The sequence below is a fragment of the Mustela putorius genome, unplaced genomic scaffold (genome assembly GCF_011764305.1).
Source record: "Mustela putorius furo isolate JIRA1106 unplaced genomic scaffold, ASM1176430v1.1 tig00003850_pilon_pilon_pilon, whole genome shotgun sequence".
Classification (NCBI taxonomy): domain Eukaryota; kingdom Metazoa; phylum Chordata; class Mammalia; order Carnivora; family Mustelidae; genus Mustela; species Mustela putorius.
Window position 1 is genome coordinate 15194895 of NW_025422002.1, and position 27072 is coordinate 15221966.

The 27072-nt window shown below is 53.2% G+C and overlaps 1 protein-coding gene across 1 annotated transcript in view; it reads left to right on the plus strand.

The window, feature by feature from the left end:
• Nucleotides 1-6720: 6720 nt before the first annotated feature.
• LOC123387236 (IQ motif and SEC7 domain-containing protein 3-like) overlaps nucleotides 6721-27072 on the plus strand; it is a 123988-nt gene continuing 103636 nt past the window's right edge. Inside the window, exon 1 of the mRNA XM_045063378.1 lies at nucleotides 6721-7040. Within this exon, the coding sequence (XP_044919313.1) occupies nucleotides 6781-7040 (260 nt within the window). The 5' untranslated portion in view covers nucleotides 6721-6780. The remainder of the gene's footprint in view (nucleotides 7041-27072) is intronic.

Sequence of the window (27072 nt, forward strand, 5' to 3'; positions counted from 1 at the left end):
TCTGCTTTCTGTCTCTGTAGATTTGCCTATTCGGGAAATTGTGTATAAATGGGATCCTACAATCAGTAGTCTTTTGTGACTGATTTCTTCCACTGAAGCATGACGTTTGGAAGATTTATCCCTATTATAGCATGTGTCAGAATTTTATCCCATTTTCTTACCAAATAATATTCATTGTATGGCTATACCATGTGTTATTTAGCCATTGGCCAATTGATGGACACTTGGGTTGCTTCCTCTTGTTAGCTATTATGAATAATGCTGTTATGAATATCTGTGTACAAGTTTTTGTGTGGATGTATGCTTTCAATTCTCTCGCCTCTATACGTAGGAATGGAATTCCTGGGTCCTATGGTCTAAATGCTTGAGGAATTGCCAGAGTATTGTCCAAAGCAGCTCTGCCATAAACTATCCCGCCAGCAGCGTGCAAGAGTTCAATCTTTCTACATACTTGCCAACACTTATTATTATTTGTATTATTAATATTAACCAACCGAGAGGGTGTCAAGTGATTTTGATTTGCATTTCCCTGATGGTTACTGAGGTTGAGCATTTTTTCATGTGCTTCTTACTTCTGCTGGGGGAGAAAGGTCTATTCGGCTTCTTTGTCTATTTTATAACAGGGTTATTTACCTTTTTATTTGTTGAGTTGTAAAAGTTCCTAGATAATCTAGATACGAGTTTTGTATTTTTTTAAGATTTTAGTTTATTTATTTGACAGACAGAGATCACAAGTAGGCAGAGAGGCAGGCAAAGAGAGAAAGGAAGGGAAACAGCCTCCCCGCTGAGCAGAGAGCCCGATGAGAGGCTCAATCCCAGGATCCTGGGATCATGACCTGAGCCAAAGGCAGAGGCTTTAACCCACTGAGCCACCCAGGCACCCCTAGATACAAGTTTCTAATCAAATGCCTGATCAGCAAAAACTCTTTTCCCCTGTTCTGTAAGCTGTCCTTGCAGTTTCTTCATTGGCAGCCTTTGGGGCACAAGTGATTTGGCTTTTGATGATATCCATTCGACTTACTTTTCCTTTTGTTGCTTATGGTCTGGGTGTCCTTTGTAAGTCACTGTGGTTTCACGTTGCATTTTGCTAATGACTAACAACGTGGCACATCTTTCTTATGTGCTTATTTGTCACTTGCTTGTCTTCTTTGGTAAACTGTCCATTCAAATATTTTTGCCCATTTTAAATGGAGCTATTTGTCTTATTATGGTTAAATTTTAAGTGTTCTTTATATATTCTACACACAAGTCCTTCAATGAATATGCATGTTGCAAATATCTTCTCCCGCACTGTACTTTGCCTTTTCTTTTTCTTAACAGTGTCTATGGAAAAGTAAGTTTCCTTCATGTGTGTGATGAAGTCCAATTTATGGATCTTTTTCTGTTAAAGTTCATACTTTTGATATCATACTTAAGAAATCTTTGCCAAACTGAAGACCATTAAAATTTTGTCCTGGTTCCCCCACTCCCCAAACAAAAGTTTTATGTGTTTGAGTCTACTTTTGAATCCAAGTTAATTTTCATAGACCTGTGGGGCATAGGTCAAGAGTCTTTCTTTTGCAGGTAGTTCTCCTATTATTCTGGCAACATTTGTTAAGACTATCCTTTCCCTCATCAAATTCCCTGGGTATGCCCATTGAAAAACAATTGTCCATATATATGTGGACAACTATGTCTGGACTCTCTTCTATTCTATTGATCTTTACATCTGCCTTTACATCAGAACCACTCAATTTGATTACTCTTGCTTTATAATAAGCCTTGAAATCATGTAGTGTGAGTCCCCTAACTTTGTGCCTCTTTTTGGTAGTTTGAGGGGGATAGTTTGAGTTGGGTGGGACTACTTTGTACAGTGTATCCCAGGCCTGTGCCCATTAGTACCAGAGTGTCCTCTGTCATTGTGATGATCAAAAATGCCCCTCACCATAGTTCTATACATCCTGATTGGGGTCAGTACCCCTCCCCCTCCCACCTCCCAAAGAGAATCTCTTATTTAAAGGAACCATACTCAGTAGTAACACTATGGGATAGAGGAAAACAGAGCAAACACTTCCAGTTTTGAGGAACTTGATTTTTAACCTCAAATTCTATACCCAGCTAAACTGTCAATCAAGTGTGCGGGCTAGTGCTCACTTTGGCAGCTCATATACTAAAATTGGAAGAAGTGTGCGGGCAAGATAAATACCTTCAGATGCACAAAGACTTGAAGACCTTCTTATAGGCAGTTGTTAGGAGAATTGTCGGAGGATGTACCCAGCAAAATAAAAAATGATTCCAAGAAAGAGAATACAGAGGATCCAAGAAACTGTGGATCCAATCCAGAAGTGTAATGCCAAGAAATCTCCAATGATAGCCATGTAGCAGGCCAAGGATGCAGCCAGCCCAAATTACAACAGTGAATCAGAGAGCTCACAGAGGAAGGTTTTTAAGAAGAAAAATGAATATGCTGCAACAAATGGTAATATTAAAAAAGATGGATGGTCTCACTGAGAAACAGATGTGGATAATAATAGTAATAATTAATAAATGATTGTAATAGGCATTTCCTTCCCCTGTCTCCTATTTCAAGTGGTTGTTACTTATATTTTCTTCTGAATGCACAGTTACATCTTTTTCCCCTGAGTGCAAGGTAAACTATTTGGCCTTCATTTATATGATCATAATAATCGACAAGCCAATTATTGGCTTTTCAGGGTTTAGAATCGATCTGTATGCAAAGCAGGGAGATATTACTTAGAGTTAGGGAATAGCACGTAAACCCCACAAATCATAACAAGGTAAAAGTAGTGGTGTGGGGTCAGTACAGAAGGGTATCTCAGGCTGCTTCCCAGGCAAAAAATGAGATACAGCTTTGCCTGCAGGAGCTTTAGTGGGGAACACTCTTAGGACCAGCTCCAGTGAGGGGGTGGTCAGGGAAACAGGGCTGGGCAGATGGAGAAGCTGGGCTGTGGTATAATCCTGATGGAGGGCCACTATCAGAGCCCCTGGAGGTGGAATGACCTGCAGAGTTGCCCATATTCAGGCAAGGAGCCTGGGCTTTGTAATCCTACATGGACACATCACTGGGTTAGAGCTGCCTGGGAAAGAGGGAACACATCCTTGGGTGAGGCAGATGCCATCAGCACAGGACAATTTCCCAAGATAGACTTCATCATGAGCCATCAGGTGCTCACATGCCTGGCTGATGGAGGATGAGGGTCAGATCCTGAAAGGGTTCTGGACAGTCGTCACAGTGTCCACTGCAGTTTTACAGCTCTATCATTGTCCACTGTGGGAATTGAAGCAAGAGATAGTGTCTAAACAGGATGTTTCTAAATTTGTTAAGACTGTTTTCTTTGCCCATCATGTCAAAGCACTCTGATTTACCCCTTCCTATCCATTGTGGTCAGCTCTTCCCATCAGTGTTCTTATGTGGGGAGGTCATAAGAGACACCTGGGCAACTAAGTACCTTGCCCAGAAGAGAGGTCAATTACCTCACAACATGGGGGACCAGTGGTGGGATCCAAGCCAACAGAGCTTGTCACAGACAGGTCTTGCAGGACCGTCTTTCAAGGTTGAGCCTACATGGCACAAGTGTGTAAGCATTATATTCCCCCTGAAGTTTGAGGAATATGGTAGGGGGTGATGCTCTCTAGCTTGGATCATGGTGGAGGCATCCATGAGGACTTTTGTGGTGAGAATCTTTACTCCTAGCACTCAGCTTGTTTGGCCCAAAGGTGAAACTCTCCTGCTGACACGTGATTAATACTATTAGGTTTATGCTGAGTCTCAGACATGCCAAGCACATGTTACAGCCACTGCAACACCTTGACCTTTGTCAGCACCACTGTGCACAACACAGCTCCATGTTCACTGGCATCTCATGGAACTGGCTATGGTAGGAGTATTTACACCACAGAAATTGGCAAATGCTAAACAGGGCTTTCTTCTGACTGCTCCATGCTCACCTGGCACACCACTGCACTCCTCCAGGACTGGCCTTGGTTTTGGGAATTCAGTGCAATATTAAAATTCTGGGCCCCTTGTCCAAAAATTAAGAACATCAAGACAGTGACAACAAGGGGGCCCTGGGTGACCACCCAGAGCGTATGCCCTCCCACCCTAAGCTCAGAGTCTATCTCCATGGTGGGTACTCCAGGAGAGCAGGCCCTTATTGGTGTCATGCACAGTGTCCCCTATGGCCTGGCCTGAGTCATTGTGTAGTGATATTTGCTAAATGAGTGACCAGGTGATATTCTTTGAGAAAGACGTCTTTGGGGGAAGGGGGCAGTCTTTGTTTTGGTTGTGTACCTGTTTGTGAGCTGGGAGGGCTGGCTCATGTGGCTTCATTGATGATGGCAGACTCTCTTGTGATCACCAGTGCCAGGGATTTGGCACTAACTGGTATGCCCCAGAGTGTCAAGAATGGAGGTCAAGGAAAACAAAGGAGACAGAGGCAGATGGCAAGCCGGCAGTGGCTCATTCCATTCTCCTCTCCCGTTGCCTAAGGCTGAGGAGCTCAGCAATAGGATCTGGAAAGAGCAGAAAAAAGCATCACAAAACTCACCATCATTCCTGGCACCCATGGGGGTTCTCCATGTATGCTCTCTGGACATCTCTGTTTGGCTCATGGGGCGGAGGGATAGCAGTTCCAGAAGGAAAGGATCCTGCCCAGTCATAGGCTACAGGCTCAGGTCCCCTGAGGGTCCCACTTCCAGATTGCCTCCTGGGAGTGCCCAGGAGTCAGGGTGGAACCTCATCCCCCCAGGGTGTCCAGCACCCATAAGGGCCTGGCACTGACTGGGCCCTTTGTCTGCTGAGTGGAGAGGTGTCAAGTTTCAGAGAGCAGGGAGGTAGAAAGAGAAATGAGAGAGGTCAACTTCCACCTTGAAGTGCTAGAAGGTGCCTCTGGAGTGGCGGTGGTGTGTGAGACAGGCAAATAGGGGTTGGGGCTGGGAGAGGGGTCCATTGCTCCATTTCACCAGCAACCTCACTGACATGCACCAGGATTTAGAATTGAATTTCCTTCCCTCCCAAACACTGGCAGAGGCCCCATGCCTGATTCTGGGGTCAGCTCTCCCCAAAGAAGTCAAAAGAAGCCAGGGCTACCTCCCTTTTGGGGAAGCTCCTGGAGTATTTCTAAATAAGGAAGTATTAAAATAGGATCATAAAGATGTTGGTGTATTTTAAATGTATAAATTGAAGTGATAAACATTCTTACACACACAAATAGAATGTAATATTGTGTTTTTCTGAGAAGCTTACGGGATTTAAAAAATGATATTTTTTTTGTAGAGACCACTACAAGTGCAGGATTTATAAAAAATAATATTAATTTCTAGAGGACTATTGCTGGCCTCGTAATGGGGGCCAAGTTTAAAGTTAAGTGTTGAGTTTTCATTCACCAAGATGTGTGTATAACCTTATCCTGATGGTCTATTTCTTGAATTTCAGGACCCCAAACAAATGGCCCCACTGCTATTTCTTCCCTCTCCATAAGCCATGCCCAGGGAATACACAAGGAGTCTTGGAGGGCCTCCACGCAGGGCTTGTCCTCTCCTGGAGGTAGAAAGATAGCAACAAACGTAAGTATGGAATATTGAAAGGCCAGTGTAACGATACCATTAACAAAGAAAACAATACCATCAAAATGTACATTGTTGTAGAGTTTTCAGAAATTATGAGATGTAGCTAAAGCTTTACCCAGAGGTCAATTTATAGCCATAAAGGCATTTACTAGTAAACAAGAAACAGTGGAAATCTCCTAACTCTTCAAGCCAGAAAGAGTGAAAAATAAGTTGGCCCCAAAGAAATGTGGAGTATGAAAATGAAGAAGATGACGAAAAGTCAAGAAATAGAAAACATTGCTGAGGAGGCAGCAGCTCAGGGACAAAACAAGCTGCCCAAGGTCTCAATGCCAGTGTCTGGGTGAGTCTTTGCCCTACACTGCCTCTCCCAGAACCTGGAGCGCACTGAGTCTCATGCCTGAGTCTTGCCGGCTGGTCCGAGTCGACTTCTTGGAGGCTTTGGGGCCACCAAGAATTCAGAACGCAGAAGGGGAGTCTAGAAAACTTGGGAGAGTTTCCATAAAACCAACCAAGCGTTTAAGAGACTGATCAGTTTTTTTTTGTTTGTTTGTTTGTTTGTTTGTTTTAAATTCGAAGTTGGCCAGAGTTTATTAGCTATTTTTCTACTCACACCAAAATCGTTGGCTGATAGTAGTATGAAGATATATTAGGCCGAATTTCTTTTTAAATTAAATGTATACATCAGAGCTGCTGGGAGGGGGCGGGTGAGGAGCTGGTAGTCGTCCCCGAAGGGAGCTGGGCTCGGGGCTCCGGGCGCGGGGCGGCGGGGCGCGGGGCACCGGGCGGCGGGCCCGGCAGGCGGCGCCCTCCGTCCGTCGCGCCCTTCCTCCCTCCCGCCTCCTCCCGCGCCCGCCGCTCGGGCTCCCGCTCCCCCTCGCGTCGCAGCCGGCACTTTGCAAAACTCCTCGCCTGCCGGTGGCGGCCGCAGCTCCGCGCCCTGCCCGCCCCGGCGCGTCCGTGGGGCAGCGGGCGGCGGAGCGCGGCGGCGCGGGGAGCGCGAGGCGCGGAAGCGCCGGGGGCGGGCGCCGGCGGAGGCGGGAGTCGAGGCGGGGCCGCGCCAGCCCCGCGCCGCCGCGCCCCCCGGGCCGAGCCCCGCGCCGCGCCGAGCCTCTCCGTCCCCGCCGCGCAGCCATGGCCGCCCCTCCGCCGCCGCCGCCGCCGCCGCCCCGCCGCCCGCTCGCCTAAGGCGCTGCCGGCCGCCGGGCGGGAGCCATGGCCAGCGCCGCCGAGACCCCCGGCAAGGCGGCCGAGTACCTGCAGGAGCTGACCCGGATCGTCGCGGCGCAGCAGGAGCTGCTGGCGCGCCGGCGGCGGCGCATCGAGGAGCTGGAGCGCCAAGTGGCGCGGCTGAGCCGCGAGAACGCCGGCCTGCTGGAGCGGCACCGGCGACACCTGGCCGCGTGCGCCCGCCGCCCCGACCCCGGCCCGCAGCCGCTCGGCGTCATCCCGGAGCTCGGTAGCCGCCGCGACAAGTAAGCGGGGACCGGGGACCGGGGACCGCGGGCGTGTCGGGGGTGCGCGAACTTCTTGGGGGGCTCTACTCGCTCCCCTCGGGGTCGGGCGGGGAGGCGGGCGGAGGCGGGCGGAGGCGGGGAGGGGGCCCGGCCGGAAGGCGCACCTGGGGACCCCCGAGCTGGGGCGGGTGGGATTGGACTCCCCCAGGAAACCGGCTCCGCGGCGCTGCCAGGGCTCCCACCGGCTGGGCTCCGCAGACGGACCCCGGGGCTCGGTTGCGGGATCGGCCTCGCCACAGGGTGCTGTCCGTGCGCAGACCTGGGGCTCTGGGTAGCGCTGCTAGAACTCTTGACCCGGAGAACCCAGTGGGAAGGGGGCGCGGGAGGCGCAGATCCCGCCCTGGAGCGGGCCTGGGTCACTTGCGGGTCGCCGTGCCTCCGGGAAGATCCTGTGGTCCCTCTAGCCCGGGAAGCGCCGAGCTATCCTCCCTCTAAACGCCTCAGTCTTTCCCTTCCAGGCTCGGGGTTAATACCCCGCCCGCCGCACCCAGGGATTACCCTAGCTATTTCGGACCAAGGATTAAGCGGGGGACAGGATGGGGGCGGGATTGCCCCGCCGCCCTGGCCCCCAGCGTCCCGGGCGAGCTCGTAGATCTCGGGCGGCAGCCCTTTCGCTTTCCGGGAGTGCCCAAGTCGGGTGCGGGGCTCCTCTCCGCAGAAGTCCGGGAGCCCATCTGGGGTGAGGCAGGGGGCACAGGGGGCTTCAGGTGACTCCAGGCTTGGGTTCCTGGGTGCGCTGAGCCTGTCTACGCTCGCTGTCCTTCTGTCTTCGGGACCACCGGCCACACTCCATGGTTTGAACCCCGCGTTAGAGGAGAAAAACACCGTGTGGTGGGGGAGGGATGGGGGGACTGGCCGTGGGCAGCTTCCTGAAGGTTTCCTCGGGGTTGGAGGGGGGATAGGCAGGGGTAATGGGGGAGGAGTTGATCCTGACTCCAGAATTCTGCTGGGGTGGGGGCGGGGGAGAGGGGGAGGAGCTCCTGATCCCGAGTCCAGGTACAGTCCTCTCAGACCTGGTGTCTGGCCCACCTTGTGGGACTATGCCAGGCTGTGGCCATGGGACAGAGGTTCCTGCCTGCTCCCCTGTGTCTTGCACCGGTTCTGGGCAGTGCTTCTGGGCTCTGGTGGGCTCTGAAGAAGGAGGGCTGTGAGGGTGAGGTGAGGGCGTGGGTCAGCCTCAGGGCTCTGTGGTGGCAGGCCCAGTGGCAAACTCCCGCTTTCTGTTTATCCGGAGAGGGAAGAGGGAAGCCTGTGGCTAGCTCCTCGCTGGTGTCACTGAGAGAAAGCAGAGACCAGGCTGCTACTTCTTGGTGCCCCGCCCCTGGCTCTCTGGTGTCACTCCACCCCTCCCACAGTGGTTGTGTGTTACCCGGTGTTACCCAAAGGGTACTGAGCTCCTATCCCCCACACAGGGGCTGGAGGGAAAGCTGGGAGCTGCCCAGGTGAAGTCCTCAGCAGCTTGGGGATTCAACACAAGGGCAGGAATGCACGTTCCACTTTCCTAGGCAACAGTGACACATGCTGTTGGCAGATGCCTCCCAGCACCGTCCTGGGGAATGCATTCCTTTCTTCTCTTCAAAGTCACCTCTCTGGTGACCAAGTGTGGGGACTGGAGGATTCGGACTCACTGTGAGTCCCTCTTGCTACGCAGAATCCCCAGTGTCACATCTGGGTGGTGGCCTCAGAGTGGGGGTGAGCCAGGCATGTAGCCGTGGGGTTTATTTCGCAAGTCTCCAGCTCTGTCCCACAGGCTTCCCTTCACTGAGACACAACCGGGGACTGTGATGCCATCCCCTTTGAGAGGAACGGTGGCAGCACCACCACCAGCCAAGTTCTAGGTCAGGGGAGTGTCTCCAACTTGACGGTGCCCACCTCCTACCTGGGGATCTTGCTAAAATCCAGATTCTGACCAGCAGTCTGGGGCAGGCTCATAAACTCCTAAGAGATGTGGTTGTGCTGGCTGCCAGACCCCCCGTGATGAATGACACTGTGTGGTACGAGAATATTCACAGAACAGGGGGCTTGCTCAAGACGGAGCACACTGGGCCCATTTTCCAGCATCCACTTCATTTCCCTGCCTTTCAGGAGGGAGAATACTGGAGCCTCTCTCCTTTCATGGGAGACTCTTTGGGCTGGGGGTGGTGGTGGTATCGTACTTGCCATCTCAAATACTTGAGGTATAGGGGGAATGAGCTGAGGGCTCCTTTCCTGCACCTGGATTCACGGTGTCGGAGGCCATCTGTATCGCAAAGTGATTGATGCCCGGGGAGCATGGTTTAACCAGCCTCCTCGAGAGCAGCCAACTTTTATGAAGTGCCTACTGTATGCAGAGCCGTTAGTGATGTTCTCGGAGGGAGAAAAAGCAAGAGCAGAGAACAGAGGAAGAGAAAAACAGCTCTACGTGGAGAAAGGGACATGGGCAGACTTGGGTCTCCTGGCTGGCTCTGCACTTGCCAGCCAGTGACCGTGGGACAAGTCACGCTCCCCTCATGTAGACTCAGAGCTCTTTCTTAATGCACACAGGATGATCACAGCTGCCTCCCATACCTTCTCTGGTAGGTAAGGGAAGATAATGGGCATGGAAGAGACTGTGCACAGGCAGGAGCTGAGTAAACTTCTTTACAACTCGGTGAGACCTCCTGGGATCCAGACCTAAGGGTGAAGTTGGGGTTGGCCACCTGTGTTTGAGCCAGGCCACAGCATCGGGATTATTTCCTGCTTGGGCACCTGGCTCCACTTTCTCCCAGTGCTGGTGCCAAGGACACTGCCAGGGTCGGCCTCTAGGCCCTCCTGCCTGCAGATGGGGGTCCTTGTAGGCAAGAGTGCGTTGAGCGTGGCAGGCTAAGGCAGGGCTGGCTAACCTTTTCTTAAGCAGCCGTCGGCTGCTCTAGCTCAAGTCAGGAGCCCCCTGCTACCATGGAGACAGGCTGTCCCCGAATATCCAGAAGGTGCAGTGTCCCTCCCCTCTTTCTGGGACACAGTGATGCAGGTGAAGGTCATTGACAGGGTTCATCCTGGGGCAATAGCGATCTTGTACCACCTCACCCAGGCACGGTAGAAACTTTCAAGCCCAGAACTTTAAGCCCTTTCTCCGAAGTCTTCTGCTGAAAGAGAACACTGAGTTTCTCAGCTCTTGGGCCAATAGGATGATAACAGGGAAGAAAGACAGCGGCTTTGGTTATGTTGGATTATTTAATTGATTTTTTCTGACATCAAAATTCATACCCAGTATTTAGTCGGCTACATCCTAATGATGTTTCCAGAACCACCCTCTCCCACTAGAGGTTCGGGCACATAAAACATGCTCAATAGATATTTGTCGAGTGGATGAAGGCTAGTGGGATCGATTAGAACTGCTGTGTTTTCCTTCAGACAGTCAGCTTGAACTTGAGCAGGCACCACTGGTGTCTGAACCTGCAGAAATCTCTGGTTAGCCAGCGTGAGTGCACTCTGGCCCCACCCCCTGAAGGCCTCCCCATGTGCCCTGCACTGCTCTAGGGCTTCACATTCACCGGTTTACTGCATGGCCACGTACTGCATGGCCAGGTACAGCAGGACCAGTTGCTGCTCCCATTTTATGGATGTGTAGACTGAAGTTCAGGTCGTGTGACTTGCTCAGGCTTTCCTACCTACCCAGTAGTAACGCCAGGATTGGGACTCAGGTGATCTGGCTCTAGCCCCCTGTTCTAATCCACCACCAGCCACCCTTGCTGCAGCAGAAAGATCGGATGACCCTCCCCTCCCACCCCCACCCCAGGATCCCGTGTGACTCCTGGCCTCCAGTGCCAGAGGAAGCCCAGTGTGCTTGGCTTTTGTCCTGTCATGTGGTATCCCGTGACCAAGTCCTGGTAGTCAGTATCCCCCGAGGTGGCAGTGAGAGGGGGCAAGGGTTCAAAGTCCACCCTTTCCAGCCTCTGATCTTCCAGAGTGTCCCAGCAGAAGGAAGACCCCCCCGCCCCCGCATGAGGTTGGAGAGAGGGCCCTGTGCAGCAGCCTCCCTAGCTTTCTCGTCCCCTCCAGCCCTCAAATGCTGTCACATCACTTGCAGAGGACGTTTTTCTTAAGCTTGGAGTCGGTGACTCACTCTGGGGGAGGTTTCCAGTGGTATTCAGTCTCTGTTGACTTACCAAACAAGCGCTCTCCTCAGGTCCGTGGTGACATTAACCGTGATGATGGTGGAGGCAGTTCGGAGGGGAGCTTAAGGGTGGCCAGTGCCGAGGGGGTGGCAGGCAAGAAGTCAACGTCAGCTGTACTCAGAAGGGTCCTGGCAAGACGCCTCTGAGAGCGTTCTGTTCCTCAGAGTCACTGAAAGTACCCAGCCCGTGGTCCAGGCTCTGCACACCCGAGAGCCTGTGTCCCTGTCCCCTCGTCCCCCTTTTAGTCAGACTTGGGACCACATACAGGCCAGGAGAAGCCTTGAGGGCTTTTTCCTGATCCGAGAGGGCAGTGGCAAAGGTGGCAGAGGGAGATGCTGCGTTCACAGTTTAGTGAAAGAATGTTCTTGTTCTCCCAGCCAAGATAAAGTGGAGTATCCAATGCCGGGGAGGGTGTCCCTTGGCCAGGACGGGCTGCGACATGCTCTGGGAGGCTGGTCCTGCTTGGACAAAATGTTTCCAACTCCCAGGGCCCAGGGCGAGCCGCTCCTGTTTTCTCAGCAGATGGTAGAATCCGCAGAGAGATGAGGAGAGTGTGTTTCTCTGAAGTTCTCTCCCAGCCGTCTGACAAGCTAAGCAAATGATTATTTTACAACCTGGAAAATAAATCAGGAAAAGCTTCTTTATCTCGAGAGAAACAGGGAGGAGCGTGAGATGAAGCCAGGACCTCCTCTTGCTCCCACCTCCGTGTCCACCTCTGCCCTCTGCCTTCTGACCTCCTGGAGGCTGCAGAGATCTTGGGGCCAGGCCAGAGTGAAGATGGGGGCGTGCCACCCTGGGAGTTTGGGGGCATCAGCCTTTTTTGTCGGCTGGGTGGCTACCTGTCAGCTCTTTCATCTCTGACAGTGTCCTGACAGCTGATGCTGATGGTGGTTTCTGTTCTTGTCTGTTTCTGCACGAAAGAGCATGGCTTTGCCTAACTTGGGAAGGGTACCGCTCAGAGCTTGTAAGGGTAAGCACCATCTGAGTAATTGCCATGGAGCCGCAGGAAACACACATACAGGCCGGGTGGGCAGCAAGAGCTGGACTGGGGCAGGTGCAGTGATCTAACTAAAATGGGGCAGAAGCCACACATATGGCCAGGCGGCAGTTCTGGGACCCACTTGTAACCTGGAAGTCGCCCTGGGCCTCAAGTCTGCCACTCTGTGCCCAGGGCAGACCCAGGCCAAGCCAGGCTGCAACCACCCCAGCTGGGAGCCAAGCTGTGCTGGCTGGTGACATCTCCGAGTGGCCTTGGGAGTCTGAACCCTAGCCCCTCCGTAGGGCTCTCGTTTCCAGCAGGGTACACACGACCAGTTTTTAGAATTACTAAGTGCTTCCGTTGTAATAGGTGGAGAACTGCAGTCTTGAGGGTTTCAAATGCTTCCCCCATCCCAGCTGTCCTGGCCTTGCTCTGCGGGCCCTCCAGGCACTCGGTGACCAACACCTGGAGTTCAGCCCTGCCCTGGTGGCAGGTGGGTGCAATCCCTGCTGTCCTGCCTTGGCCACCTCCCAGTGGTTCAGGTTTTCCAAGTGAGGCAAAGCAAAGCCCTTGGCTTCCTGAGGCCAGTCTCACCCCACCCCACCTCCCTGCCATGTAAAGTGGGGAGGGCTGCTTCTGTTCAGGAAGATCAGAGTCAGGCGTTGTATAATAGGCCTGGCATTAGGGAACACAGTGAATGGTAGCTCCAGGGGCAGGAACAGCTAGGGTATTGAAAATGCTTTTGAGCCTTGTTTTCCCTAATTTTTGTTATGAAAATTTCCAAATATACAGAAAAATGTATACAAAGCACAATACCCTCTCCAGATCTACAATGTAAATTTTGCCCTAATTGCTGTATTGCCTGCCTGTCATCCATGAGGGTATTTGGAGCCGTGTTCCATTTATGGAGCGCTTGTTGTATACCAGGAAATAGGCTGAGCACAGCATGGAGGCTATGCTATCTGCATGTCCTTTTATTCACTAACTGTTGAATCCTGGGGCAGCTCAGCCTGATTTTTGCCCTTGATCTGCTTGGACACCCGTGGGGATGGATAGAGGCCTATAAAGAAGATTGCAGAGATACTGGGCCAGGATAGGAAGTGGGGTCAAGTGGTGTGCAGCCTCAGAGCAGGAAGCAGATGGCCACCCTTGGGTGTCAACAGGGGCTTCCTGGAGGAGGTGACATTTGAGCTAGGAGGAGGAGGCTGGTATCAACCTAGGAAATAGCACAGAAGAAAGAAGAGGTGAGAGGCGCCTGGCAGGTTTGGGGGTGGGAGTGGGAGGTGTTGTCAGTGGTCACACCAGGCCTGTGAGTGGGGACACTTGGGACAGGCAAGTTCCAGAAGATAGGGACCAGCCCGGGGCACTTGCTTAGTACCCAGATTTCAGCTAGGTCAGCGGTGGGGTTGGGGGTTGGGGGCTGGTGAACAAGACTGGCTCATTGCTCCCAAGCTGTGCTCTGTCCGAGCCCTGATTGTGAAATGCTTGGCTTTCCTTCTTGGAAGAGACAAGATTCACAGAAGGGCAGAACAGAAATCCTGGGTGTTTTGTTTTTTTTTTTGCACCTCACCTTAGAACACTGATTATAGACAAAACGCAGTGACAACTGAGCCCATTCCGGGGGCTGAGTGCAGATTCCTCCTCCCAGTGGTCTCCATTGACAGGCTTTCCCAATGACAGCTGTGAGCTGTTATTAGCCCATTTCGCAGACAGGAAAACTGAGGCTCCGAGAGGTGAATTGGGTTGCCTGCAATCACCCAGTGTCAGAGGTCACTTGGCACCCAGGGCTGCCCTCCATGAGAGGCCACGCAGTTCCCCACCGTGCTGTATAACTTCAAAGCTGCATGCTGCTTTGTGTCAACGCTTTACGAAACATGGGGCCATTTCCGGATCTGTGTGGGCCCCAGACAGCCCAGAATGAACTCCTGCACCATCGCCCACCCAGGACAGCTATGGCTCTTCCCTTTGGGTGTCAGAATGGGCACCTTGCTCTTGTGGTCACCTTGGAGGAATGACTTCACTGCCAGGGGCCCAGGTCTCTTTTTTGGCAGGATGATGATGGAGTGGTAGAGACCAGTGGGTGTGCACGAGCAGGGGAAGGGATTCTGGGACTCCCAAAGCTGGCAGGTGCCACCCAGCCCATGCCAGGCATCCCACTTGGAATGCCCCCCACCCCCATCCAAATCTGTGGGCATTTGCCAGCCTGCTAGGAAGCTGGCCATGAAGCCACCTCGGGCCTTTTTCCAGGTGTCCATTCATCAGGACACACTGGGACACTTGGTCCTATGAGAGAGTTGGCACATGTGCCCCTCTTCTGGCTCTGACCCTCCCCACCCCCCAAATCTCTTCTTGATTTGAATGGGTCATTTGCTCTGTGTGCACCCTGTGTGCACCCCTGCCTGAAGAGTGTCAGGCCTCACAGAGAATCAGGGCACCTGGGCCTGGCCCTCCTCATCTGAACCACAGGGACTAGGGCATCCGAGGAGGGTGTCCTGGATTGGCAGGTCTGAAGGAGCCTCTCACGGTGGGTCATTTGGAACCTGCCTGCAATGTGTCTGATGTGGCAGGCCTTGATAATGAAGGTCTCTTAGTGCTCAAAGTGCTCTCCAGGCTGTATCTTACGTACTGTGACAGCTGCTGGAGACCCTGGCTGGGATGTCCTCTAGTCCAGAATGTAGACTATTTGAAGATAGGTTGTAGGAGTTTCTGGATAGCCTGAAATTGAATGTGAATGGGCTTTTGGCCATGTGGTCAGCTCAGATGTAAGATTCTGATGGGGCTAGGGCCTGGAGACCAAGCTCTTCTTCCTCACCCTTAGCATATAAAAGGCACCTCCATGAGCCTCAGCTTCGTTTTCTCTAACAGCGGACAGTGGCTCCAGGAGGACAGCTGGATCTCCCTTTTGGGGTTGTCCTGAGAGGGGAGCACACCTGGCGTGGTCGAGGCACAGTGAGGTGACAGGTGTGTCTGGAAGAGAGTGAGCAAGGGGACAGACAGCACAGCAAGGGAGAGGAGTGGGGTGGGGGATACATAGGGGGTGGGGGGGTGGGTAGGGCAAGCAGAGCTGGAGAGGTCCAGAGGGACCTTGGGAGACAGTGTTCCTGGGGTTGCTGCACAGAAGAGGGCCAGGACGGCACTCAGGTGTGGCCAGGACCCCTGTTCCTGGGGGGGAGGCGGGAGCCAGTGAGAAGAAGGTCGCAGGAGATGCTACAGAACTTGGGATGTGGGGTGCCAGGAGCTTGGCCCGGGGTGCTGGTGGAGCTGAGCAGAAGCTCATGAGTTATGGATAAAAGGGACATGGTCCCATCCTATCCCCTTGCCCAACAACTCCCTATCCAGACGGGAAGGAGAGAGCATTGCTTACCCAGAAGGAAAGGCTCCAGATGGTGGAGTGCATGTGGGTCTTTGTTGCCTGCGGTGTTCTCGGACTAACAAGAGAGTGGGGGACCGGCTGATGTCCCTGGACCCTGCCTCTAGCTCCCCTCTCTCACTCACCCCTCTGGAGAAGCAGCCTGAGCAAGGATGCTCAGCTCCCCCAGGGCGGCTGGGGGTTCTAGAGGGCTCTTGGTCAGGAGTCACAGTCACACTCAGATGCTCCTGGTCAGGAGTCATGGTCATACTCAGACACAGTCAGGCAACGCACCATGGGGCCAGACCACTCCCTCCACCGCAGTCTGGCTGTGTTGCCTCTGGCCAGTCACTTAGCCTCTCTGTGCCTCCATGTTTTCACCTGTAAAATGGATTATAAAGCATTGCCTCCTTCAGAAAGGAACTGTGAGGGTTAAATCTGTAACACAGGTGAGCTGAGCACCCCTCCTCCCTGACAGTTTTTGCTGCTGTTGTCCCCTCTTTACTAGCTGGAGAAGAAATTTGACGTCAGAGAAAAGTCACGGGATTCAGAACTCAGTGACTGGGACTTGGCGTTTATCTCTGTATTGTCTGTCTGACTTCTGCATGTTTAATGTAGCTGATCGTGAATCCAGTGCATTTGTAAGATGTGCCATCATCATCCCTTCAACCTGCAGTTAAAGGGGGAGACGTACATTGTTTCAGTAGGATGGAGGACTCCCTACAAAAAGGCAGAGCCGTCTAGAATGTTCTGCCTGCTCCCCCTCTTCCCTGCCCCAGCCCATTATAAGCTCTCATCTCTGCCTAGACATCTCTTCCAGGCTCTGCTTTCACCCAGCAGAACCCCTCTAGACCTGGAGGTGTGTAAAATGCTCCACCAGCAAGGGGTGTGCGGGGAACTGACCACCCCGACTCGATGCCCACCCGTAGGCCAACCTGCTCCCTTCCTGGCACCTGTTGTGAGCCAGGCCCTGGGCGAAGGACTCAGAAGATGCTACCATGCTGGGGCCTCACCACTACCAGCTTTTTCTCATGTACCAGGTGATCCTGCAGGGCCGCAGTGAGGACCAAGTTAAACAGTGGGCGTCAAGGTGTTTTGAAAATCTTAACCCGTTGTATGAGGGGATGCCTCCTCACCCAGAGATGAAATGTAAGAGATTATTGTTGCCACCCTCCATCGATGACAAGTAATAGTTATGATAGCCGAGTGGTTTCTTATCAACCCTTGCTGCGGCTCTGTGAAATACTACTCTTGTGCCCATTGCACAGCTGGGGAAACAGAGGCACAGCAAGGCGAGGGAGGTAGGGAGAGTGGTGGTTTGAACAAGGATGACTCCAGCACATTCCCCTGAGAGCTGCCATCTAGCCCTATTTAGGGGGCTCTAAATTTCAGCCCACTGTGTTTTGAGAAGATACTTCATATGATTATTATGATTATAGTCTTTTTACATGAATTGAGACTAGTTTTTGGTTTTGTTTTTGGTTTTTGAGAGAGAGAGAGTGAGCAGGGGAAAGGGTGCACAGGGGAGGAGCGAGAGAGTCTCTCCGGCGGACCCCAGGCTAAGCGTGGAGCCTTACCCGGGGTTCCAAATCACGACCCTGAGATCATGGCCTGAGCCCACATCAAGAGTCATACACTCAACAGGCTGAGCCATCCAGGTGCCCCAAACTCAGACTCATTTTAAAGTCTAAGTAAGATGGGATCTGTCCCGGAGAACGTTCCACGAACCCTGGAGAGGAATATGCACCGGCTCCTGGGAGATGGTCTGGGCCTGGCTGTCGGGTCTGGTTGGTTTCCAGTGTCCAAGTCCTCTGTCTCCTTGGTGACCCGCTGTCTGCTTGTTCTCCCTGTTATGGAAAGTGGGGCACCGATGCCTCCAGCTGTTCCTGTGGAACCACCCATTTCTCCCTTTATTGCTCTCCGTTTTTGCTTCATGGGTTTTGGGGTTCTATTGCTTGGTGCATGTGTATTAAGAAGTATTGTGTCTTCCTGAGGGCCCAACCCTTTTGTCCTTAGAAAACATCCTTCTTGGTCCACAGAAGCAGTCTTCATCTTTAAGTCCGTGTTTGGGGTCTGTGCGCCGCACCCCCCCCCCCCCGCTCTCTTTGGCTTCCCAGTCGCGTGGTGTCCCCTTTTACATCCGTTCATGTTCATCCTCTCGTGTCTTTGAATCTAAAGCAGGTCTCTCAGCACATGGTTGGATTTTGTGGTTTTAGTCCATTCTGCCAGTCTCCCCCTTTGGATTGGAGTGTTTAATCTACTTACCCGCCATATAATTGTTACTAAGGTAGGATTTCCATCGGCCACTTCGTTATTTACCTTCAATATGTTTTCTATCTTTTTTTCTTCCTCTGTCCCCCTCTGACTACCTTCTTTTGTGTTAGAGAGATCTTGTCCAATGCAACATTTAAATACCCTTGTTGTTTTAGTACACAGGTGGTTTTTTTCGAGCATACGAAGGCCCATTTGAGAAATGGAACATCCCGCATGTCCTCTCCTCACCCAGAGAGAATGAAGGCAGGGGCAGGAACCAGACAAGAGTACGCTGGTCGGTTGTGGAGCCTGGAAGGGACGGGCCCCTGGGAGAAAACTGCCAAACAGGGAGACAGGGAGAGACCCGGGCTAACTGGGTGGGCACGGAGGATCCAGCCTAGAAGCACCCATGGGGACAGGGAGAATGAATCCTTTGTCTCTGGGATGCCTAGAAGAGGCCCTGGCTCAGGGTGGATTTTAATGAATGTGTGGAAGGAAAGAAGGATGGACAGATGGATGAACAGATGGACGGACTCAGTCGGTCTGCCAGTCAGTCTACAAACTCTGGTCCCCTGTGGCCATGTTAACAACTCACGGTCCTGAGACTCTGCAGGTCAAGACTTGGGCTGGGCTTCACTGCTTGCATCTGCTTCTCTCTCTGCCAGTGGAAGTTACTCAGTGGTATTCACGTCCCAGTTGAGCTGGTCCGGAGTATCCAGCATGATTCCCAAATCCATCTGGGAACTTGCAGACAAGACTGGAAGGCCGGGCACAGCTGGAGCTGCTGAGTGCATAGGTGGCTTCCCCAGCATGATGGGCTCTGGGAGTCAGTCTTCTTCCTTGGAGGTGCAGGGATCCCAGTGCCAGTGTTCCGAAAAGTCCGGGGGGAGCTGTGAGGCTTTGTGTGACTTGCCTCTGGGAGTCCTGGAAGCCATTTGGCCACTTCCTGCTGGTCTCAGTGGGAGAAGGAACAGGGGTCTGCTGCTGTCCTTCATCTGTCCCCTCGGGTTAGCTCAGGCCCTGCTATTGCTTCTCCACCCTGATGCTGGCACAAGTGTGTCTCGCAGCTTGCCCGCAGGCCGGGCCCACATTGTGCCTCGCTCTCAGCATGGAGTGTGCAGCCTGTCCCTCCCCATCGTGGTGACCTGTCTCTGTTGGGTAACTTAGCTGTGGCCATGTGTCCTGAGGGCCTTCTCATTCTATAGTGCATTTGGTGACTGGCTACGAGGAGCCTAGGATGTCCGTCCCCAGCGCTGCTACCTGGCCAGGGACAGGAGCAGGGGACCCAATCTGGCCACAGCCCCCCACCCAGTTCCTCGGCGAATGCTTGCCCACTCTTGCTAGCAGCCCTGTCACTCTGAGCTGTATTTTTAACTCCTGCCATATGGCAAAGCAGCCAAAACATCCAGGGAGGAGAGGGGGGTCTGGAGGAAATCATCACTGCTAATGGGTTTTGGATAACTGCAATCATTAAGAGTGTGGTGTTCTCATCCCTGCAGTGTTCCCCCAGCATCATGGGCCTCAGGAGCGCGGCATTCCTGCAAAGGGGAGCCTGTCGTCCATGCGGGCAGGTGGGGCTTCCCACAGATGTGCACTCCCGTCTTGCTGGGACCCTCAGGGGACACCCCGGCCAGGACTGTCACACACAGGCCTGACCCAGGTCCCTGGAAAGGACCCTCCAGAGTGTGCTGAGCCCTAAGCTGCTACTCGGGGAGCACGCAGGAGGTGGACACCCTCTCCCTCTTCTTTCCATTCCTTCCTGGGCCTGTCCCTCTCACCTCACACAGCTATTTCTCCTGCTTGGAAATCCGTCCTGGGTTGGGCGACCAGGTGGCTGCGTGTCCTCGGCACTGCCACCCACCACGGACCTCTGCTTTTGTCCCACCTCGGTGCCTTTGCCCATGCTGTTCGCTCTGCTTGGCATGCCCTTCCCACACCTCCATGCCGGCCTCATGACCTTTTCCTCTCAAAACTTTTCATGATTTTATACACTTTGGAATCAGGCCTCTCTTTAGGTTTCTCCTTGCAGGACTGGGTCCTCCAGGGGCCTCCCGTCTGACTTCCCACGACCATGCCATGCCACAGTGCCTGTCTCTCCTCCCTCTGGGGCAAGCAGCAGCCAGGTCCCCATGCTTTTGGGTACCCTCCCAGAAAACTGCTTATATTTAAAATCAGACCCTTTAAATCCATGACTGTTACATGGACGAGCCCAGGGTCTCTCAAATGGAGTGTGCACACCATGGAGGCAAAGACCACCATCCTTGGAGGCACAGGAAGAAAATGGTAGGCCTTCTATTTCCCTTGATTATTTAATTTTATCCCTCAGTGTCATTTTGGTGGTCTCCTTGATGATATGCGTATTATCACTGTAGTGGTGCCTCCATTTACTGTGTGGCTGTGTGTTCAAACTCATTAAAATGTTTCGTGGCTGTTCTCTTCTATGCAGCTACTTTTCTAGCACTGGAGGTCTTCACTATGAGATTGGTTGGAATAAGCCTATATTGAGCACCTGCTGTATGCTAGCTGATCTCTTCTCCTGCGCCCCGCCCCCCTTTTTGGGAGAGCGAGAGAGAGAGAGAAGGGGGAAGGGCAGAAGGAGAAGGAGAGAGAATCCCAAGAAGACTCCCCCATTGAGGCAGAGCCTGATGCAGGGCTCGATCTCAAGACCCTGAGACCATGACTTGAGCTGAAATCGAGTCAGATGCTAAACAGACTACGCCACCCAGGTGCCCCCAACTGGTCCCCTTTTTTATGTGCATAGCTCCACTTTAGAGATGAGGAACCTGAGCTCAGAGAAGTAAATCATCTTGCTTGGGGTTGCACTTGGGGGAGTGGTGGGAGGGGCCCAACATGAGCTGTGACTCCCAAAAGTATTCCTCTTTCCATTCTGCTCTGTGTCTGGTGGTCCTGAGGCCCACCGCTGGCCAAATTCTTGGGCCCTGCCTGTGGTCAGGCAGTAGCAGTGATGGGAGCTAGCCTCCCCTCTGTTTCTGTGGCCTCCAGAGCAGGCAGGCCTGCTATCCTCGGGCTGGACATGACATGCAAAGTCTCCTCCCTCGTGGCTAGGACTCAGCAAGCCTGGTCTCTTGTCTACCCAGAAACCTGAAAGCTGCAGCCCAGGAGGAGAGGATGTGGATGGATCTGGAGGCTACCGGCCCAGTAGGAACAGCACGGCCCTCTTGTTTAAGAGCATGCAGACGCTGGCCCCCGGGAGCACAGCGCAGCATGGGGGTGGAGTGGGGGGAGCTGATTCATCATCATCTTCCCAGCTCTCCCTTCACCAGATGCCAAAAGTCCCGTCCCCCTCAGCTGGAGGAGACCGGAGGGATGGGAACAGCGGCTTTTATTTTGCCAGAAGGTCAGTTCCTCTTCTCGGCAAGGGCTGCTTTTATTGTAAAAGGTAGTGTCTTTAATCTCTCTATTGAACTGGAACTTCAGGTCCAATCCAGTAAGTGGTTATGGAGCCTTTTGTGTACAGACGTGTGCCAGGGAAGGGGATGGGTCCAGGGGCACAAGGAGGTGGCCTCTCAACCTGGTAGGGAGGCAGGTGTCCCCTGGCCTCTCCCCTATGCAGGGGGATGTAAGAGACTGGAGAGACTGCTGGGCTGGGGAGGTGAGAGAGGGTGTTATGAGGGACAGGGAGCCCCAGACGTTCTCAGTACCCCCTTCCACACTACTCTTCAGGGACTTCACGTCCTGGGTTTTACCTGTGTCCCTCTAGGAGGGGGTGGCTTTCTTTTTCTTCTCTAGGTGATAGCTTCGGCTGAAGCTCATGATCTTTCTCCCCGAATGGTTCTCCTTTGCTTTAATTTGACTGATACAAACAACTTCCACCCCCACGCAGGAGCTGGTGGTCAGCCTGTGCCCCCAGGTTTAATGGAAAAGTCCCCAGCTGGGGTCTAGTCCTCTGGGGCCAGTGGGCTCAGCCCAGCCTGGCCACAACCCATGTAGAGCTTGGCTTTTTGTCTGGAAAAGGCCAGTGTTGCATAGTGAGACCCATGCTGGGTCCTCAGGTATCTGCCACAGTTGAGACACAGTCTCGGGCTGTGGTCTAGACGTAGTCTCAGTTGCATAGGGAGGTCACTTCTGTCATTTCTCAGGCCCCATTTGCCAAGTGCAGCTTGATAGATAAAAATTGCCAAGGTGGTGAATGTACACAAGTCTGGCTTTTGACCAGCTCTGTCCTAAGCAGCCAGGGCAACTCTCCTCATCTGGAAAGGGGGCATAAGAATAGGGAACAAAGCTTTCCCCGTGGCACAAGGCCAGTAAGTCCAGCACTGGCTGTAGGGAGGCTCACTCTGTAGCACCCCACAGTCATTATTATTTCAGAAATTGTGGGGAGTACAGATTGCATTTCTTAGCCTCCCTGGTATTTAAAGATGGACATGTGTCTCTGTTCTGGCCATAACTGTGGTGTGCAGCTTCCAGGATGTGTCTTTTAAAGAAAGGGTGGGTCTTTTGTCTCTTGCTCCTTCCTGTTCACTGGAATGGGAATGTGATGGCTGGTGCATAGGCAGCCCTTTGTGGACTGTGGGGACAAGAGCTGTCTCACAGGGTTGCAGTGAGCTGGAGGGAGCCTGAACTCCTGTAGCCTGGGGAAACTACAGCACACGCCATCTCCAGGCTCTTACATGAGAGAATAAAACCATGTCTTTAAGCCCATGTTAGTACATTTGGTTTTGGCCTCTCTTAATTGGTCCTAAGGTTACAGTGAAGGTGGTTTTACAGCTATGATTTGAAGATGTTTGACTACATGTCTGGGAGCCTGAAGCCTCAGAGTTTGAATCACTGGGAGTGGAGGTGGGTCCCCTGGGGACCCTAGTGTTAAGATTGTTGCTAAATTTAATCTTATTTGGTGGGTGAGGGCCAGTTACTTCATACAGTATGAGTCACAGAGGCAGAGAATTGGCTGACTCAGGCCCCCCAGACTCTGACACTAGTGGATGATGGCACCCAAGGGAAGTGATGGGGCCAGCAGGGTTCTCTCAGGGGAAGAGTCAGTGGGTTGGCTGGGTGGCTGCTGGCTCCAGCCAAGAAGAAGGGGAAGAAGCTGATCTTTGGGAAAGTGGGAAGGGGGTGCCTGGGTATCTCAGTCAGTTAAGCATCCAGCTCTTGTGCTGCTTTCAGTCCAGGTCATGGTCTCAGGGTCATGAGTTTGAGCCCCACATCAGCTCTGCACTCAGTGGGGTGTCTGCTTGAGATTTTCTCCCTCTGCCCCTCCCCCTGCTTGCTCTCACACACACACACACACACACACACACACACTCTCTCTCTCTCTCTCTCTCTCTCAAAATAAATAAATCCAATCTTTAAAAAATATATTTAAAAAAGAAAATAAAATGGGAAGGTACCCAGGTGGATAGACCAGGGAGAAGGAGGGGCACCCCAGCGGCAGCTCAGAGTTCCCTGGTTCTTCCGCTCTCAGCTGCCCTCGGAAGACAAACAGACTTTGATGGGTTGTGTTGGGGGTGCAGAAACAGAGACAGAGGGACAGAGGGAGACCCAAGGAGAGGCAGAGGCAGAGACAGAGACGTGTAGGCAACCACATGTCTGGGACTCTCCTCTCCCTCTCTCTTCCTTCCTTTCTTCCCACATGTGTTGAATTAGTCATTGATTTATTCATCTATTCATTCACTTAAGCAGCATTTGCTGAGCCCCCTAAGTGCCAGCATGGAGTCCGGCGTGCTGGAGGCAGCCCTCAGGGGGATGCCTGCTGGTGTGCAGGAGGGGGAGGGAGGGCGGAGGTGCACCCATCAGAAACAGTGTCCGCATTAGAAGAGTGGGGGTGAAAGCAAGCCCGAGTCCCAGACGGGGTAAGGCAGACAAGGGGATGCACTTTTACTGCCTGCCTCCAGCCCTGACCCTTCCCCTGTGTCCCAGGTGTGCCTCAAAATGCTTCCCTTCCACCCGCCCCCCACCCCTCCATCCTTACCCAGCAAACCAGATGCTTTCACAGGCAAGGGAGGGGCCTGCTTTGATCTAAAAACCAATTTGAGTTCAAAAAAGAGGAATCATGACAGGCAGTGAGGTGGGAGTTGGGGCACAAAGCCTGAACCTGGGGGCCTTCTGAGTCCTCTGCTGGGGTCTGTAGGGGGCTGCTCTGGGAAGGTGTTTAAAGCCAGGCTTACCGGGGTTTCCCTGGCCTGCCGGGCCGGTGCCAGGCTTAGCGAAGCCAGAGCTTTGGGGCTATTTATATCCACTCCAGCAAATCTTTTGATCTCTATGATCCTGCGCAAAGCTCAGTCGCTTGCTTTTGCACGCCAGTCCCCTGGGTCGGCAGGCTCAGGGACAAGGGCTGACTTCAGAGAAGGGCTGGGCTAGAAGGACCTCCTCGTCCAACCCAGACTCACGGGGGCGGCTGAGAACGTGGCCAGAATCACCAGTTGTGTGTGCCAAGCCCTGTGCTCTTGTCTCTGTGTCCTGAGGAGGTCAGAGGTAGCACTGGCAAGAACCAGGCCTCCCTTGAGCACTTACTAGGTACCAGATCCTTTTTTTCATCCAGAGGAGTGTTGTTTATTTTATTTTTAAAAGTCATAGCAGAGCCGGGGGACGCCTGGGTGGCTCAGTGGGTTGGGTGTTTGGCTTTGGCTCCTCAGGTCATGATCCCAGGGTCGTGGGATTGAGCCCCGCATTGGGCTCCTTGCTTAACAGGGAGCCTGCTTTTCCTTCTCCGTCTGCCGCTCCCCCTGCTTGTGCTCTTTCTCTCTGTCAAATAAAAAAAAAAATAAATAAATAAATAAATAAAATCTTTAAAAAAAAAAAAAAGTGCTGTGGTAAGGGGCACCTGGGTGGCTCCGTCCATTCCCTGGATCATGGGATTGAGTCCTGCATCAGGCTCCTTGTTCAGCAGGGAGCCTGCTTCTCCCTCTCCCTCTTCCTGCCCCTCCCTGCTGCTTTTTCATACACACATGCTCTCTCTCTCTCTAATAACTAAAGTCTTTAAAAAAGATAAAAATGAAAGTTCTGGCAAATACACATAACATGAAATTTACCACTGCAGCCATTTCCAGTGTCCGGTTCAGTGGCTAAGTCCCTGCCCAGTGCTGCACAGCCAGACCCACCAGCCGTCTCTAGAAACTCTTCTTGCAAAACCGGAACTATGTCTCCATTCCCCACTAGCTCCCCACTCCCCTTCCCCTGACAGTCACCGTTCATTCTGCTTTTTGTCTCTGGGAACTAGGCTGCTCTAGGGACCTCGTATTAGTGGGATCCTACAGTATTTATCATTCTGTGACCAGCTTCTGTCACTAAGCATAATGTCCTCAGGGTTCATCCTTGTCGGAGCCTGTGTTGTAGTTCCCTTCCTCTTGAAGGCTGAGTAGTATTTCATTGTAGGAATAGACCACACTTGGCTTATGCACTGATGGGTGTGTGAGTTGTTTCCACCTTCTGCTTATTCCAATGAGTGCTGCTCTGAACACGGTGTGCAGACATCCCTTCGAGACCACACTGGCAATTTTTGGGGGTGTTTGCCCTGGAGTGGAGTTTCTGGGTGATAAAGTGATGTGCCAGAGACTTCCAGAGAGAGGAACTCAGCTGTCACAGAACTACTGAGCAAAGTGGTACTGTCTGTGTTTTTTACAGATGAGGAAACTGAGGCAGAAGAATTGGAGAAGGTGGAGATGGGAGGGGTTGCAGTGCAGCCACATGATCCTCTGTGTCCTGGCTCTTCCCCAGTTCCTTCCATTCCTTTTGGGGGTCCCCCTTTCCTCAGCACCCTGTCTGAGACTCTGGCTCTCCCCCGCCGATCCTTCCTTGCCTGTTTTCCCTCTTGGCGCCGACCCACTGACCCCACACTTTGGTGTATTTGCTGCTTTCCTGCCTCTCCCAAAGGAGGCTGGCTTCACAGGGGTGAGATTTGGGGTGTTTGCTCATTCAAGCTCATTCAAGCCCCAGCTGCTGCACACAGTAGACCCTCAGGAAAGACTCACCGAGGGACTGATGGCACATGGCCGGCATTTTCTCCCTTTCTCGCTGCTTTTGCACAGTGCTGGCCCTTGCTAGAGGCCTCACTGAAGCCTGCAGGAGCCCAGCCGAGGGGCCCTGCACCTGCTCCCGGCCCTGGCCTCGTCTCCCCACAGACAGAGCTCCTCTCTCTGCACCTGGAGCAGCTGCCAAGGGCAGCCCAGGCCTGGTGGCCTCACTCCCGTCCCCACCTGGCCCTGCACTCAGGGCTGACAGTGACGAATGTCCCTCTACCGCTGTAGTTACTAACTTGGCTTCTGATGGGCTCTGGCTGCTCCAGACTCAGGGGCCGGGAGCATCTCGTGATCCCGTCTGCAGCGGGCAGGCGTCCCTTCCACATGCACTGCGCAGACGGTGGCCACAGCCCGCCCTGCTCTGTGCCTGACCTCTCGCCAGGAGGGTGACTTAATCACATGCGGCAGGTGTGGTGTGTTTTCCGTCGCCGTCCAGCCAAGGCCTCCGTCCGGCTCCAGCCATTCATCCCCCCACCCCATTCCACGTCCAACCGTTCCCTCCCCTTGGCATGGTGGCCGTCCTCTTGGGCTCTTCTAGGTCCCCGTTCCTCTGTGTCTGTCTTCAGCACGCATAGTGATCTGTGTCCCCCCCCACCCCCCTCATTCTCAGGGGCTGGGGCGGGCCTTCCCTGGAGAAATGCCCTCAGCCAATGTGGGGGGTCTCACCCACACAGGCACCTGTCACCCCTGTGGGGCCACACAGCCAATGGCTCGCCTCGAGACAGGACGTTTCTGGTGAGTGTACACTCCAGACCCACGGGGTCAGGCGGGGACAGCCCCTCCTGGAGCCTCTGCCCCCTGAAGGGCTCCCCCTGAGAGCAAGTCCCTGCTGACACGGCCCCTGCTGCCAGAAACCCACATGGAGGCATCTTGTCTTTCTTGTGTCACTCAGTTCTGTGTATTTAACATGCATGTCAAGGCTGATGGGCACCCCATACGTCACTTCTCCCTGACCAGAATCCTCTGGGGGCAAGGCACTAGCCACTCCCCTGGGGACAGGCGCTGGGCTGCCTCTACAGCAGGTTACCGTCACGGAGCTGCATCCTTCTGCGCGTCCCCTTGGGGGCCCCTGTGAACGTTTCAGAGGTCACCATGCTGGGTGCGCTTACTGGTTGTAGGGGGTACAGTACCCCAACAGGGAGAGGCTGTTCTCCAGAGAGGCGCTCCAGGCTGTGCTCCTACAGCAGGGCTGTGTCTCCACGCCCACGCCAGGCAGTGTTTCTCGACCCTCCCAGGTTCAAAGCCATCTTTGAGGTGCCCCTGCTTCTCCTTCTGCCAGGTGCTCAGTGAAGGT